Genomic DNA, 17,909 nt, shown 5'->3' with positions numbered 1-17,909 from the left:
ATATCTTTCTATTTGATCTCCCAGGGAATCGAATTTGTTAATTAGAGAACTACTATGTTTGCTGCTTTATGCCCAGCTATGATGGAGGTCAAACATAATTTCGTATTACACTTGTGTTTTAAAACTAAATAACAAATCCAATCTTTTGTTTACAGAGTTACACAGAGCAAGAAACCAAGGAGTTCTGTTGCCCTGGTTATAAAACCTGCTCTTCTGTAGATGGCTGTGTCTGTCAGCCAGTGTGTCACGTGGAATGTCTCAACGCAAATTGTTTGCTCCTGTGACCAAGGCTACACACTTAACCCTTCCCAACCCTACACCTGCCAGCCAGTGTGATCTTCACCTTGTGTCAATGCCAGCTGTACCTCACCAGATGTCTGTACGTGTTTCCCTGGCTATGAGAAAATAACTGGTGATCCCCACAAATGTCACCCTGTTTGTTCCAAGCCTTGCCAAAACGCTGCTTGCATCAAACCTGAAGTTTGTTCTTGTTTTGTTGGGTATCAGAAAGATTCAGAAGTGGAAAACATCTGCAACCCAGTTTGCTCAGAAGGCTGCATCAACGGAGTATGCACAGAACCTGGTGTGTGCAGTTGTCTTGAAGGGTATGAATTTCAAAACAGTTATATATGTAAACCTGTCTGTTCAAATTGTTCTAATGCACATTGCTCTGCACCTGAGGTCTGCTCTTGCTTTCACGGCTATAAAAAAAGAAAGTGAGGAGGATTCCATGTGTTTCCCCATCTGCTCACCAGAGTGTATCAATGGTAACTGTACTGCTCCTGATAGTTGTGAATGCTTTGATGGTTTTGAGTTATCTGATGATCCTGGAGTTTGCAAGCCATATTGCAGTGAAGGATGTAACAACAGTGTCTGCACCGCACCCAAAGAGTATTCTTGCGTTTGGGTTTTGGCAGTGAGAGAAACAAGTCTGATTGTTCTAAAATGAAATCAGAAAACTATGATTGTTCATTTGTCAACTTTAGTCCCACTTGGATTTGATAAACCTTGTATCAACTTCTCAAGCGAGTTTAAACTTAGAAATCTGAGAGGATGCAACATTTTAAAGGAGCTCTTGATGGAACTCAGACGAAAAGAAAAGGACATCCTGCTGATGACTTTAGAATGTGATAACATTTCTGAATTAAGTAATCCTTTTTCTCTTGAATTTTTTTTGGAATGCTACAATAAATGATGAAGAACGTACCACTGGACGATGTCAGAAGTCCTTGATTTTTACTACAGAAGAATTTTCACTGAGTTTACTGAAAAAAACTGATCAAAGTTTAGCTATTTATGAGCCAACAACTTCAAATGTTAATTCAATGCTCTCTTCTACTGACTGGATTGTGGCAAGCACTTCAGAACCAGTGGAGACCACAGCAATTTTCGCTGGTCGATTAAATATAAAATCTCAAATTTTAATGGCTTTTAACAAAAAATGTTGGAAATATACATGAAGTTCTGAATTCTTACAATCCATTACAGTTGATTGCTACTCTGCACTTCTTACCTTAGATAAAGGGAAGAAAGATAAAGATAAAGGGTATGTTACTGTGGTAACACAAATTATACTTTTGTGCAAGACAGGTGTCTTTATCAAACAAACGAAATGTAATAAGCAGTTCGCTATTATTGCTGATTACAAATCTATCATCTTTGTCAAACACATGTAATAATTATAACATATCACTAATCCTTAAACTAAACTAAGAAATAATAGATTGTACTATTACTTTAACATATGCTTTTTTAAGTATTTCTAAAGAACCTTTAAATATAAGAATAAGAATAAGAATAAGAAGAATAAGAATACGTTTATTTTCTCCTTTTCTCAAAAGAACACATACATTAACAATTTAAGTATAGAATACAAAAACAACACTTGCCAGGCTGCCTCCTAAACAAAATAAACTTTTACACTTATATAATGCTTAGCAGCTAAAAAAATAAATAAATAAAGAGTAAAAATTTAAGTATCTAAACTAACATTTTAAAATATAATAAATTTTTCGAGACAATTAACTAAGGAGAAAATAAATAGGGCCCCTAAGGTTTGAAAACCTGTTTTGGGGTTCCATCATAATATTAAACAAAATAACTAAGAGAAAATCCATAGCGGCAACTAAATTGTAACAACGTTGTTTCCCTAACATTACTAAAAATCATATGAATTATAACCACACCACTACTACATATAAAAACAAGAAATGTGTGCTTAGTTGTTAAAAGAAAATATATAGAAAATTAAAAACTATTCTGCTATAGTAAATGTACTTATAACATAACGTTACAAGATATACCACTTAAAACTAACTTAAATTGCTACTGTTAAATACCCTTAGCGGTTTTATTTTAATGTCAAAAACAGATCTTCAATGTTTTTATAATTATATAGCCATTTTTTTGTTTCCTTCAAAAACTTATTTAAACCTTCTATCTGCCTAATGGTTTTCGGTAATTTGTTAAACAATTTTGGACCTATATAGTTATATGATTTGACATAAAATGTTGTTTTAGGCTTAGATATTTGGAATTCATTAGCATTTCGTAATCTTTGCTTAAAAATGTCTAAGTTCTTTAAGTTCCTATTCCCGATAAAAAAGTTTTTTAATACTGCAAAAACGTACAAATGTCGCAAAGGAAGAATTTTTAAGTTTACAAAACAAGGGTGAGAAGGTTCTCTAATACTTTTTTTCGAGATTAATCTAACAAAATGCTTCTGAATTACAATTAAAGAGTTTAGGGAAGTTTTATAAGTTCCACCCCAACAAACAACTCCATACTGCAGTCTACTTTGAACTAATGAAAAATATAAAGAGCGCAAAGTTTGCAAGGGACACATGTTTCGTAGAAAGTAAAACAGCCTAACACCTGATATTAATTTTGCCTTTAAATATAATATATGTTTTTTCCAGTTTAGCGCATTATCTAATGTAACACCTAAATATTTTATTTCATTTTTCTCCTCTATTTCTGAACATTCAGAACACGAGCTGCTACTTACTAAACAACTTAAACAGTTATAGGTTAGCCTTATCTTCGGAGAGTCCTTCCTTTTAAGTGAAAAATTCATGTAATTAGTTTTTTCGGTACTTAACACAAGATTATTTTTTGAAAACCACCACTTTATACATTTTAAATCAAGATTCATTTGGCTTTCGATATTATTTAATGTGCTACTTGAATAAAAAAAGGCAGTATCATCCGCAAATGCTGTAACTTGTCCTTTAAAATTTGCTGTGCATAAATCATTTATATATATTATAAAGAGAATTGACCCAAGAACAGAGCCTTGTGGTACCCCATATACAATTTTGCCCATGCTACTTAAAACTCCATCAATTCTAACACACTGTTTTCTATCTGTCAAATAACTTTTAAACCAATCATAAGCAACTCCACGTACACCACAATTATACAACTTTTTTAAAAGAATGTTGTGATCAACAGTGTCAAATGCTTTTTTTATATCTAAAAAAAGTGCACTAACAAATAAATTATTATTGTTAATCCCCTCTGTGACTGAGCTTACGAGTTTTAGTAACGCGTTTTCCGTACTCTTCCCACTTCTAAAACCAAATTGGTTAATACTAAAAAACTTTGTTTTCTCTAAGAACTTCAATAGTTTTTCTTTCATAATTTTCTCTATTATTTTTGAAAAGGTAGAAATTAAGGATATTGGTCTGAACTGACTACAAAGTAATGTTGAACCTTTCTTATGAATTGGTATAACAACCGCTTGCTTTAATTTTGACGGAAAAACTCCCGTAGAAAAACTAAGATTAATTATATAAGTAAAAACATTAACAATTGTATGAGAAATGTTTTTAAGCAAAAAAGAATAGATTCCATCAATTCCAGGAGATTTTCCATTTTGTAATGAATTAATTGCTTGTAGTACATCTTCTCTTAAAACTGGCCCTATCATAATAGAACATTTCTCTTGATAAAAATTAAATACATTCTTATATGCACTATTTTCAAAGCTGACTGGTTTTGGTTGCCTATCTATAACTTCATCTACTACAGATAAAAAATATTTGTTAAACTCATTAGCAACTTCTTCTGACTTAGTAATAACTTCATTATTTACACTTAAACAAAAAGGCTTGTTTGTGCGCTTTTCTTGGCCAGTAACCTCACCAACTATTTTCCATGTTGCCTTACTATTACCCTTACTGCTTTCAAACTTATTACTATAATACTCGCGCTTAACAAGTTCTATATCTGTTTTTAATTTGTTTCGGAATCTAATATAATAATTTTTAAATGGATCGTTTACCGGTCTATTCCTTGTTTTTTTATAAAGCTCATTTCGTTTTTTTATTCTTTTACATATATTATCATTTATCCATGGTTTGAGTTTAGTAAATTTCGAACTAACCGCTACCTCTTTTTTACATTGTTTAATATACTGTAAAAGTTTACCTTCAAACAAGTCGTAGGCAGCAGAAGCATCCTGCTGATTGTAAACAGGAGCCCAGTCAGTGTCACCTAGCAGACCGATCAGCCGGTCATAGTCAAGGCGGGTCACAGTGCACTGGTCCCCCAGCTCACTGCTCGCACACACTCCACCACAACTCAACCTCACAGCCGTCATGTAGTGATCGGTGATCTGTCTCCTGATTACTATAGCTTCTACACTAGTCATGTCTTTACATTCTACTCTGGCAAAAACATGATCAATACATGTCCGTGTCTGGTCTGTTTCGCGTGTAACTTCATGTATAAGAGACTCAAGTCCGCAACTGGCCATTAATGCTTTGTAGCTATCAATATCGTTATCTACTTTAAAAAGATCTAAATTCATGTCACCAATAATTAAAAGATTTTTTGACTCTGTTTCTTTACAAGAATTGAGTAAATATCGTCTTAATTCGTAAACAAAATTTGTAATACTATATTCATGTAATCTGTAAACTGCAATTAAAACATATTCTAAATCATATATTCTTAATCTAACTTTCAAAATGTCTGCTGACTGAAATTTAATTCTTTCATAATGAAAGCTATTAAAAAAATTGCTTTTGAAAAATATAGCAACACCACCAGATCTGTAGCTCTCATTTGAGTGTACTATTAAATCATAGTTAGATATTTGATAAAAATCTGATTCATCTATACCTATCCAAATTTCAGTTAAAATAATGATTTCTGGTAACTTTTTCCAAGAAGAAATTTCCGCTATAAATTCATCAAAATTTTTTCGCATACTACGAATATTTTGCTGAATAATACTTACACTATTTTTCCCTCCTACATTGTCAGTAAAATAACTCTCATTTAGGTTGAAATTCTGCATTTTAAACTAAAAGAAAAAGGAAAACTGTGTCAAATGTATATTGTGTATTATCTAAAAATTTACTTTTTCTTATTAATAAAATTGTTACATTATAAAGTTTTACTTTAAACCAGTTCGAGAAAGGAAAAAAATGCTTAAATCTACAACTTATCAAGGTCAGCCTGGGTTTTAATTTGAATTACAGCAGATCCTTCTTCCTTACGCAGCAGGATGTTGCCGTTGCGCAGCCAGATGTACTTGTAGCCGCGGTCCCTCTTGAGCATCCTCGCCTTGGCCAGCAGCTTCCTCCTCGTCGGTGACAGAGACTCGTTCAAGTACACGGGAACGTCCGACGGCCTGTCAAGACTAAGGTGACGAGTGGAAAAGTCCTTCTTCCTCTCACGTCTCTTCTGCAGGAGCACCTCCCTGTCCAGACGACGGACGAACCTCACGATGATACCTCGTGGTCCTCTATAACCGCTGTCTTTCTGGCCCAATCTGTGGCAAGTGTCTATCATCTCCTCGCTGACATCCATGCCCAGTGCGCGACCAACGTCCTTGACAATATCCAGAACATTTTCATTTTTTTCTTCGGGAATTCCTTGGATCTCCAGACAGTTCCTCCGCGAGTACTGCTCCATGTCATCCACTCTGATTTCCAGTTCATCAACCTTTTTCTTTAAGTTACCATTCTCCAACTCCAAATCGACAACTCTCTTCGAAAACTCCTCTATTTTCTGTAAAGCGCTTTGAAGTGACTGAGCGTTTTCCTCAAGTTTGACATGTAGAGCCTCATAAGAAGTGTTGAAGTTTTGCTTGGTTGCTTTTTGGTCCTCTCGGATGTCATTAAGCACCTTCATCACGTCCTCAAGTGTAAGTTTGCCATCCTGCACACTCGTCTCCAACCTCATGCTTTTCCTGCGTTCGTTGTTGCAAGAGTTACACCTCCACACTGAGTTCAGCTCCTCCAAGCAATCTACATCCGCCTGACTCATGTTCACACACCTAGCGTGAAAACTCGACTGACAATCAGCACAAACGAGTTTTAACTGACTTCTCTTAATAGCACTCAAACAAACTTTACATGAAGCCATTTTCAAAACAAAGAAAAGAAGAAAGTTTTCAAAACTAAGTATTAAAATAAAGTATAGCAATTCGGCACTAGCAATCAAGCTTATACAAGTAAGCACACATGCAGTATAGCTACGGAACGGGAACACTGATAAGAGAGCTTAGCCGCGATACGTCCGCTCCGCTTGGACTCCGACTCATTACTGATTGATTCGTACAACGTAGTTAATAATATTTTCAATTTCTTTTTCGCTTGTATACTTACTATCTTAACTCTTGATGTTGATTTTTATTCAGGATTAACCTTAGCTGCTATGTAGTCATGTATTAAAATTAATTATAGATCTAATTCAAATAAAACGTTTAAGCCTTCTTATTTCTTAAATGATATTCACACAATTTTTATATTGAAGGCATACACTTTGTAAATTTAGACCTTTTTCTTACGTGGTCGGTGTTATAAATAATTTTTGTACACTCTGCATTAAATCTTAGATGACAAAATTAAATTCTTGAAATGTCAAACTTACTACATGTGGAGAGCCCCTCTGTCAACAGATTTTAAACAGAATTGTCAATAATGCATATCCTCTTATAAAGGTGAGTTAAAGAGGGTGGACCTGTATCATTAAAGCTGATGCTTACTCAAAGAACTAGCGGTTGTCAAATATGGTGGTCATACAACACCATGGCATAATAACTGAAGGCAGAAAATTATTCAAACTTAGTAACTATATGGACAATGATGAAGAAATTTTTTTATTTAATTCTGTAAATAATTAAATCCAGACTGCTGAAAATAGTGTTCTTTCTGAGATTACATTCCAACTGGAATATAAAAAAAGAAAGCTGAAACTTAATTGTGCTTGGCTAAAGACGAATCAGAAGAAATGAGCCGGAAATTTAATAAGGATATACAGAATCTTAAAGATGAAAATTTACAGATAAAGAATTAAATACAAAAAAGAGAAAACGAACTGAAGAGACTTATGAGTGATACAAAACAAGGAGTATAAAGAAAATTAAATTTGCTATTTGTCACCTAAAGTGTTATTGTCTCAACAGGGGTTCAAACTGTTAGCAGTGATGAGATTTTTACAATTGATATTGGCGCTCATAAATAGCTTTTAAACAAATTAATAGTATATGAAAATATCCTGAGCAAAAAGAAGCTTTAATAACCCAATTAAAAGATACTATTGTGAACTAAATGACACACTTAGACAGACCACTATGTTTACCCCAGTTAATAATAATAATAACAATAATTTAAAAAAAACACTCCAGTAGAAATAAATCTCCTTCTGAAGAGCACTTGTCCATCCAAACAGAAAATATATTTGCACTTTTGTAAGAAGACGAAATCTCTGGGGATGGTTTCAACATTCATTCTCCTGAGGACTTTCCTCATCTGGGAAATACAGAAGAAAAGTATAAAGTAACCAATAGTGATTCCAATAAAATTCCATGTGTTATTGTTGAACACGGGAACAAAATTAGGAGAAGAGCCAACCATTGTAATGGAAAAGTACATGACGAGGAAAATGTTGTATCAGTCCATGGGTCTTCTAAATTGTTACAAAACCAACTGATAAACTTGGCAGACAGTCATGGGGAAACATCTCATCAACCTAGTGCAACAAAGAACTCACGTTCATATGAGTGACCTGGGGCAAGGTAGATGAGGTCAAAGAGATCTCCATGAATTTAACCAACAGAGATCATCTCTTAGTGATTGCAGGAACAAATAACATTGAGACCACTAGTATTGCGCGATTCATGGATAATGTAAATAACTTGATTAAAACATGGAAAATATCAATCTGCTCCTAGCAACAATACCCATGCAACATGATGTTCTTCATTTGGATTTCAAGATTACTAGAATAAACTCTGAATTAGAAAATCTGGCAGAAAAACATAACCCTGCACTCCAAACTGTGTCCATGGTGGCTAAGACAACACTCGATAAGACAAGGAGTCATGAAACTGTAATAAAAACAGGTGAAATTAATGTTATTAATGCAGACATAGGAGAAATAATTGAAAACTTAAAAAACAACTTGGCACTGCCTTTGTCCACTCGATTTCTGCTGATTATGAGGATCCTAGGCATATCACAGCTGGTGTGGTGTTAGTATTCATAGAAAAGTTCGGTAGGCCCAAAATCACAGATTACGTAAACAACAGCTTGACTTGTCAGAAGTTGATAAATGGTGCAACGATCTATAGTTTGGTAACCAAACCAAAGTATTTTGAAAAACCTACCATGGACAGTAAATTAAACAACTAAAGGAAGACTTCAAAAATAAAGGTTTGAGGACACTAATATGTTCTCCAATAGGCTGTGTGCTGGACTTAGTAGATCTGTATCATTTTTCCAAAAATATTATTGAATTTCATCTGAGCACAGCAGCTACAATCAGTATAATTTCATCTGAACAGAAATCTACCATAGAATTCAGAAAAGGCCTCTCACATGTGGTATTCCTTGAAAAACTTCAAGAGGAAATCCTGGTGACACAAAATCAGCAAAGCCAGTGTCACAGTCAGCATCTTTCCAAGGACTTAACCACCAACATTCACAAAATGGCACAAAGGATGAGACTGTATTAGTAAAGCAATAACCCGACAACTGTATAAGTAAGAAGAATATAACCCGACAACTAAACAGTTTAGATGGTATTTTTTTAGATCTAGTGGTTTAATGTTTTTTCAATGTAACATTAAAGGAGCAGTCAATAAAGTGGAAGAGCTAGAATTGTTTTTATCAGAGTTCAAGACTTTACGGTTTTACTTTTAGATGAATACTGGCTGAACATAGAAAATAAGTATTATTTAAATAATTTAGGATTGGAATTTGTAACAGGATATTTTAAAGGGATAGGAGAATGGAGCAGGTCTTGTATCCTTGTTGGAAAAGATCTATTTAACAAAATTAAGATTAATTACAATTATGAAAGCTTTGTTATAAGAAATGTTTTTAAACTTTGCTGTGTAGAGATTACCATAGAAAATCAAGTATTCATAATAATATTTGTATGTAGAATATCAGAAAAAAAGCAATTTTGATATATTTTGTAAGAAATTAGTTTTGTTACTTGATTGTGTAATAAAAAATAAAAAATAGTTCTCAGAAGAAAATTTTATTATGTATGGACTTGATTATTAATACACTCATTAAAGATAAACTTTCTGTAAAACTGTTAATTTTAGTTAGCTCATATGGTCCGTTCCCTAATTATTATGAACCTACAAGGATAGGAAAAAATTTAAAGCCTTGCATAGATCATATCTTTACAAATTTCCAAAACAATGGGTATTACAGAGTTGACCCTGGACTATCTGATCACACAGCCCAGATTATCTCAGTTTTCATAAAAGGAGTGAATTTAAACTACAAAACATTCAAAAGAAAGTTTACAGCCAATAATATCAGATCTTCTGTAAAAGCTTAGAAAAAGAAAGTTGGGAAAAATCTACTCTGTTACCCTAAGAAACATTATTCTCCTAATGAAACGTATCAACAATTTTTAGAAATTTACTTTTTTACTTCAATTATTCATTTCCAAAAAACTTAAAAATTAAGAATAAGAAATGGGTTATGGAGGAAATTAGAAATTTAAGTGTGAAGAAGCGAGAGCTTTATTGTTAAAAGATGATTCTCATAATAAAAGAATTCAGTTTCGGTACATTAATTGTAAACTGGCTCTATGGCGCAAAATAATTGTTAAAATTGGAATATAATACTAATAAAATAAATAATTCTGGAAATGGATCAAAGACCACCTGGTCCGTTGTTAATCAAGAATTAAGAAAATCAATAAACAGCAATAAACAGCAATAATAAAATTTAAATCATAAGCGGAGATTTGGTTTTACAAGATAGTAAAGCAGCTAGCATTTTGAATAAACATTTCCTTAGCATTAATAATAGATTAGACCAGGGGTGCCCAACCTTTTTTTACTCAAGGGCCACATTGTAAACCCTTTATGGACAGGCGGGCCAACATCCCAGGGGATTTGGAACCCCAAACAAAACGTATTTACCGGGGTTTGTTCCAGAAATCTTGTACAAAATATGAGTTTTAAGGTTATTTGGCCCTTGTTTCCTGATTATTGTAATTTTTTATTATTTATTAGCTGTTAGGTAAAGGTTTATAATATATTATGTTTTTAGGTTCTTTTAGTAGAAATAAATATAAAACCAGACTTTTGGATGTTTGCTCTAATTCTCAGGAAACAATAAAAAAGTCACCAATAAATTGAATACATTGATTTAAATTAATCCTACTAGGATACTAGGACATACAAATTACGTGGCGAATGGTGACCTTGAGTTGGGTAGGGGTTACGTCGCCGCACCGCGCGCTGTGCCGTGCTTTACGCGCGCTCTATTCGCCAGCCGGCAGCCACCACCGTAGTCAGTGAAATCTGTCTGCAACTACTTTACTTCTTTCAACACTCATACTCCACCAAATGAATACGGCTCGTTCTATGTGAAATCGGCTGGACTGCTTGGTTCTCAAAATTTGTATTTATTTAATATTTCAAATGCCTGTAAACAAATTTGGTTGTTTTGGCAACAAGGCGGGCCACATAAAACTGACTCGCGGGCCGGATCCGGCCCGCGGGCCGTAGGTTGGGCAGCCCTGGATTAGACCTTCAGTCAAAGACAGTCAATGCTTCACATTTCTCCAATAAGTATATATCCAATATCAATAAGACCATTTCCTGCCACCTGTCACAATTTATGAAATGTTATCAACTATTAAGAATGTGAATAATAAAAGATCAGCAGGATGGGATGAAATTCCAATGTTCTTAATTAAATATGTAGCAGAATTAATTGCTCCTCATTTAGCAACATTTCCAATCATTGTCTTGCTGCAGGAGTCTTCCCAGATTAATTGAAATCTGTTATAAAACCAATACAAAAATCAAACCATAATGATAGACAATTTTCATCCAATCTCTTTACAAAAAGTATTTTTGAACTTGTATGAAAAAATAATTTTAAATAAAAATGCTGAATCTTAATAAAGAAGTCAAGGTGATCAATGTTAGCAGCCACTCTATAGGTCTTAAAAAAGTTTATTATTCAGTGATTCTTTAATATTGTTTGGTAATTTGTTAAAAATTCTCAATTCGATAAAATTTAAAGTTCGTGGATGTTCAGTGAGCCAAGAATCCCACAACATTATTTTAAGGAGAACTGTCCACCCCCCTAATATAAATGTTTTAAATAAATGTCTGGCAAATGAAAATTGGAATTTTTTTAGATTCTTTTACTTCTGCAGACACAATATTCAACTCCTCCAACAGTTGTATCATGTTCCGCTTAAATATTTTCTGTGCTTTTAAGAAAATAAAAGAAAAAGGTAAATTTCAGAAGAATTCTTGGATTTATTTATTCCTGGAATTCTGATTTCTAGAAATAAACTAAAAATCTATAATGAAATATTCAGGAACACTAAAGATTATAGATTCAAATCTCTCTATATAACTTACAAAAAAAGTAATAACTGCTGCAAAATCATATGAAAAAACAATAAACTAAAACAGTCATCAAACTTTTCTAAGACAGCCTGGAACATTAGAAAAAATTTAACAAATAAAGCATGTTCAAAATCCATTCAGCTCGATGTTGATGGGATCAAATTAACTGATCCAAATGCAATAGCTTTGCAATTTAACAAACTTTTCTCCTCAGTGGCTAATTCTCTTGATGCTGCCTGTGAATTGGAACTGGATACAGTCACCACACATACCCCTGCTTAATCTATGGTTCTAGCTCCTGTATGTGAGGACGAAGTGGGACGTATTGTAAGAAGTTTCTCAGCTAAAACTTCCAATGACATAAATGGCATATCAATGTGACTTATAAAACAATGTTATCAGCACATTTTAAATCCATTGACAAAAATCATAAATGTTTCTTTTAAAACTAGCACCTTCCCACCCGCACTCAAGTTGGTAAAAGTTGTACCTGTTTTCAAAAAAGGTGATCAAAAGATAGCAGATAATTATCAACCAATTTCAGTTTTACCTGTTATAGAAAACTGTTCCTGGACCAACTTCTTAATTTTCTTGAAAAAAACACATAATTTTGTCTGATCAACAATTTGATTTCAGACCAGAAAAATCAACTTTTGGAGCAATCACACAACTGGTAGATTTTATTGTGGAAGGCTTTGAGACTCAATAAAGAACACTCAGTGTCTTTCTTGATCTCTCAAAAGCATTTGATACTGTTAATCATGGTATATTCCTACACAAGATGGAAGGCTGCGGTGTACGGGGGCAGCACACCAGTTGTTCCACTCATACTTGAGCAGCAGAAGTCAATGTGTTCAGATCCAGAATGCAGTATCAAGTAGTATTAGAATATACCAAGGAATATCCCACAGGGATCAATATTGGGTTCTGTCCTTTTCTTGATTTATGTGAAAAACATCCATGCGTCACCCTTATATGGGAAAATCATTCAATACGCAGAGGACATGACTCTGTCATCGGAAATACACCTAGATAAAGAGTTAACCTGGAAAGTTCACATTGATAGTGTATTTGCTAAATTGCCAACTGGAATTTTTGTCGAAATTTATCAAAGCTTTGTACGTCTGATGTTTAAATGATGGCTTACTATGGATTAATATTTCCATACCTGTCGTATGGAATTTCTCTGTGGGGCTGTTGTGCCATATCAAACTTGGAAAGAGTATTCAGACTACAAAACAAAAGCTGTTCGAATCATCACAATATTGAACAACAGAGTCATGTCAAAGTGCCTTCAGGGAGCTCGACTTGCTAACTCTACCCAGCTTGTATATTTTACTGTTGATTTCAGTATATATTGACACAGGGCAGTGATATACTTAGATACGAGAAAAGAGCTCGGGAGTGCTTTCGAGCCCGACAGCATAGAACAGCAGCATTTGAACGCCACCCTTCTCAAGCTGGGATTAATTTCATTAACAGTCTCCCTGAAACACTTAATTTAGAAACAAATCCAAAAAATGTAAAACCCAATTAAAACACTACCTAGTGTTTTGTGCTTTTTACTCAGTTGGCGAGTTCATGGAGCACACTTGGGATTGATATTTGCGGAGGTGTTGCAATCATGGGGGTTGATGCCATGAATTTTGAATTTTGTTTCTTTGTATGTGCATGAATGAGTGCCTGCATGCAGCTGTATGGAAAGTCGATTGAATGGATTTATTTTTAAGATAAATACTGAAAAAATTGGTATTATTGACTATTGCAACACAATGTAATATATATTGTCAACACAATAAATATATTCTATTCTAATTCTGCTCTGAATTAAAGAAAAATATAACAAATGCATAACTCTTTAATTACTTAATCTTCTACAAAAATAAAAATACCTTAAAACATTATTAATTTTATTTTTTAAATGATTTATGTGAGTTTTCCCATTAACTTCACTGTCAACAAAAATTCCTAAGTATATGCATTGCTTTATGATTTACATCACAACTATTCCTGATACATAAAGTTTTGTAACAGGTCAAATTACGACATTTGAATATTCGCGGGGAATTGGCAGACTGTGACGTCAATGAATCGGCAGACTGTGACGTCAGTGAATCACATGTTGTCGGAATTGAGATTTATTTAATAACGAAGAAATTTATTGAACTTTATTCGGGAAAAGATTTGATTAATTAAAATGAAGTAAACATAACCAAAATTCGTGTTTTACAAAAACATTAAATAGAATTACGCAGAAAAGCCAATTGTGGTATGAATGACTTGTATATTGATGACGTCATAAAGCACATGTTGCTAAAAAATTTAAATAAAAAGCTTTGAAAAAATAATAAAAAGAAAATAGAAATACTTAAATTGATTAATTATAGTAAACGTAGTAAATTTCGACAATTATATAAAAAAGAATCAAATTATATTTATTCGTGAAGACGCTGATTTGAACGAGAGAAGGGATGAGTATTGTTTTGAGTCGGTATCCGTCGTTTTATACGGAGATTCCTTTTTCTACCACCAGACTCGAAGCAAGGAGGTTGTGTTAGTTCTCCTGGGATAGTAATGATCTGTTGTATAGTATATTGAAATTTAATCAAGGATGGGATATTGTTTAGACTTTTAAAATTATCAAAGCACTGCAATGCATGATGAGGAACATGGTACAACAACGTGCCACTGGTGACAAGGGGCGTACAACTACATGGTGAGTCAATAACTCTAAAGAACTGACTTTCAGCAAATTATTGCAACCAACGTGGGGGTGACACATAGCAAATTGGCGTTATAATCTACCACTCTCATCAAATTGATATCACTTCAAATCTGAATCACATAAGTTTGAATAACTATACACTTAGCACATTTGTAATAAATTTGATTTTCAAAGTAGATATCTTTTTAAGGCTGAAATTTATATATTTAGTTTTTTCTAAACTCAGCAGCATTGATTCATAGTGAACCACCATTGAAGTGCTTCTAAATCATTTTCCATACCAGACCTTATACTGTTCCAATTAGATTCTGAATAGCAAAGAGCTGTGTCTTCAGCAAAAGAAGTTATTTTTCTTTGTAAATTACCATTGCATTAGTCATTTAGGTAGAAAATTAATAATATTGCTCACATCATAGATCCTTGGGGTACAGCTTGCTTTATTATCCTAGAGTCATTTAAAACAGAATTAACTCTCACACACCATTTGTATGCAATTCCAAGCATTCCGCATTGATATAATTTGTCCAATAAAATTGTGTGGTTCACTGTGTCAAAGACTTTCATTGTGTCAAGAAAAAGACCATAACACATTTACCCTCTTTCAAATCTGTCATGAAATGTTATAGTGCATACATTACATCATACCAGATCTCTCTATTCATACCAGATCTAAATCCAAATGAATTATTACTTAAAAATTTGTTATTTCAAAAAAATTTAACAATTTTTTCATTAGATTTTTAAAGATTTTTGAGAAGTATGAAAGCAAAGATATAGGACAATAATTACGACTGTTCAGATTAGAACCTCTTTTAAATAATATTTATCAATATAATTGATATTACTACTGCATTTTTTAACTGCATTGAAAAATCTCCACTATTGAAACTCAAATTAATTATGTACAAGACATCCACGATTTTGGGATAGATCTTCTTAATCGTGAAGGAACTAATTCCATCCATGCATGGAGAAGTATTATTTTTAAGTGATTTATTACACTCACTAGCTCATGTGGTAGAACTGAATCAATAAAAATTGAATTTCTTCATATCTTTTTGTACAAAATTTTTTGATTGTGCATAAATTAAATTTAGTTTACTTACTATGTGTAAAAGTAATCATTAAAATAGTTTGCAACAGCAAATGAATCAGAAATCAATCTAATTTATATTTAGTGTTATAGTCTGATTTTTTTAGCTTGACCAGTCACTTCATTCAAGACTTTCCAAGTGGTTTTGGAATTTCCATTGTAATTTTCAAACTTTTGTTTATAAAAATTATCCTTGCTCTTTTATGTATGTATGAAGTCTTATTTCTAAATTTTAAGTTATAAAATTTCAATTTGACATTATTTGGGTGGTTCTTAACCAGTTTAAAGAGATGGTTCCTTCTCTTAATTTTTGAACAAATAAAATTATTAATCCATGGTTTTTTAAATGTATGTTGATTGATCTGTCGTAATTTCACTCTACTTTGCATTAAGAATCATTGTACAGTTCCCAAAAACTCGTCAAACACCAAAGACGCATTTGCTGATTATAGACAAGAGATCAGTCTGCGCTATCCAACAGCTGGTCGAGCCGAGCGTAATCAGTATAGCAGTGGGGCTAGGACAGTACAGGCTCGCCACCCCCTCTCCGCCTACCACACACCTGCAAGCTCACCCAAACCCTGTAGTAGTCCGTGATGTCGGCGTGTATCACAGACATGTCTACAACAATCTCATTCTTACTGGATACTCTCATATAAGCATGATCAATGCAAGTTTCAGACTGTCTTGACATGACGCTTCTTCATGAACTCCTCCTTGTGAATACGCCTCACAAACTTGACAATGATGTCAGGTGGGGAGCTGTTGTGGCCGACATTTTTACCAAGACGATAACAAATACCAATCTTGGAGTCTGTAAGGTCTGTTAGGTCCAGAGCTGTTCCCACCTCTTTCACAACACAGACAACATCTTTGTTTGGCTGCATAGGAAATTCCTGTATTTATATGGCATTTGCCCTGGAGTATTGTTCTATTTCAGTGATTCACTATTCCAACTCAGCAACCTTCCTATTTAAACTTTTGTTTTCTTGTATCAAGTTATCAATGATTTTTAAGCAGTTTTTCCGTTGATAAATTTTGATGCTTCATAGTTATTGTATTTTCTTTAATTTTTTCAGCTAAGAACTCATAGGATTTGTTAACATTTTTTCTTGGCTTTTTTGGCTTTCAGCTACTTCCTAAATTTTTTCATCATATCTTCAAGTGAAAGTTTCTCTTCCTGAGCTGTGGAATCAAACCTCAAGCTATTTCTCCGTGTTTCACTACACGGCTGACACCTTCACGTTATTCCATCGGCGGTGATGCAGTCATGATCAGCCTTGTTCATTCAAATGCAGGCTCCATGAAACTATTTCAAACAATCATTACATACAAGCTTGAGTTGTTTCGAAGTGATAGACTTCGTACAAACATCACAAAATTGGCCATTTTAATATGTTAAAAAATGAAATTTAATTTGTAAAAGTAACACTTGGATTAACCAAACTGCCAAAATAAAATCCACAAAACAGAAACAGAAGCACATATTTAAGACATGGATATTCTTTTTAAATATTACAAGGCTCTGTCTTACTAATCCTTTCATAATCAGTAAGATCCTACCAGTAGAACCTAGAAACATCTGCAATAGCCCTAAACACATGGATACAACATGGAATCAGGTATTTACACCAACCAAATGGAAGGTTCAATTGCACACTTACAGCTCAAACACTATTTTTAAGGATTGTAAAAACTTGCAAAATTTACTATGAAATTATCCAAATTTTTTAAAGAGTTTGAGAAGACAATATATAATACAACTGAATATCACACATACTATACCGAAATATAAACAAAAGGTTTTATTCACAAAGTACTTGCTAGAACGTTTAATTTTTCTGGTGATATATGGTAGCAATACAGAATTCTATACGAGAATGACAAGTCTTCAACAGCATAATGACCTAAAAAAGTGATAAGGCAAATCTCTTTTCACAAATCTACTCCTATCAACAATGCCAAGAAGTCTTGACTGCTACATCAACAGAGAAATCAATAGTAGATGATGTTCACTGTTACCAAACATGCTTAAACCTCTACAAGATAACTATTATTACTGTATTAAAAGTGCTAAAAGTATCAATAACTATCAGTTTATCAACAGCAATTAAGTGTGGGGTAGCTATTGTTCAAAAGGATAAAAATAATAATTTACCAATATGAAAATTATTGTTATTTTAATATTTAATAAAATCATAAGAACTTTATTATTTTTTAAATTTGTATCTTATTTT

At 33.3% G+C, this 17,909-nt stretch overlaps 1 protein-coding gene across 1 annotated transcript in view; it reads left to right on the top strand.

Annotated features, from left to right (window-relative positions):
- Positions 1–336: 336 nt before the first annotated feature.
- Positions 337–17,909, top strand: part of LOC124355711 (neurogenic locus notch homolog protein 2-like) — a gene marked incomplete at its 5' end in the record, with an annotated part of 37,371 nt that continues 19,798 nt past the window's right edge. Inside the window, 3 exon segments of the mRNA XM_046806870.1 lie at positions 337–693; positions 695–941; positions 16,125–16,342. Of these exon segments, the coding sequence (XP_046662826.1) occupies positions 337–693; positions 695–941; positions 16,125–16,342 (822 nt within the window).

Source organism: Homalodisca vitripennis, chromosome 2 (assembly GCF_021130785.1).
Source record: "Homalodisca vitripennis isolate AUS2020 chromosome 2, UT_GWSS_2.1, whole genome shotgun sequence".
Taxonomy (NCBI): domain Eukaryota; kingdom Metazoa; phylum Arthropoda; class Insecta; order Hemiptera; family Cicadellidae; genus Homalodisca; species Homalodisca vitripennis.
The sequence above is the reverse complement of the archived record's forward strand: the minus strand, read 5'-3'. Positions and strand labels throughout refer to the sequence as shown.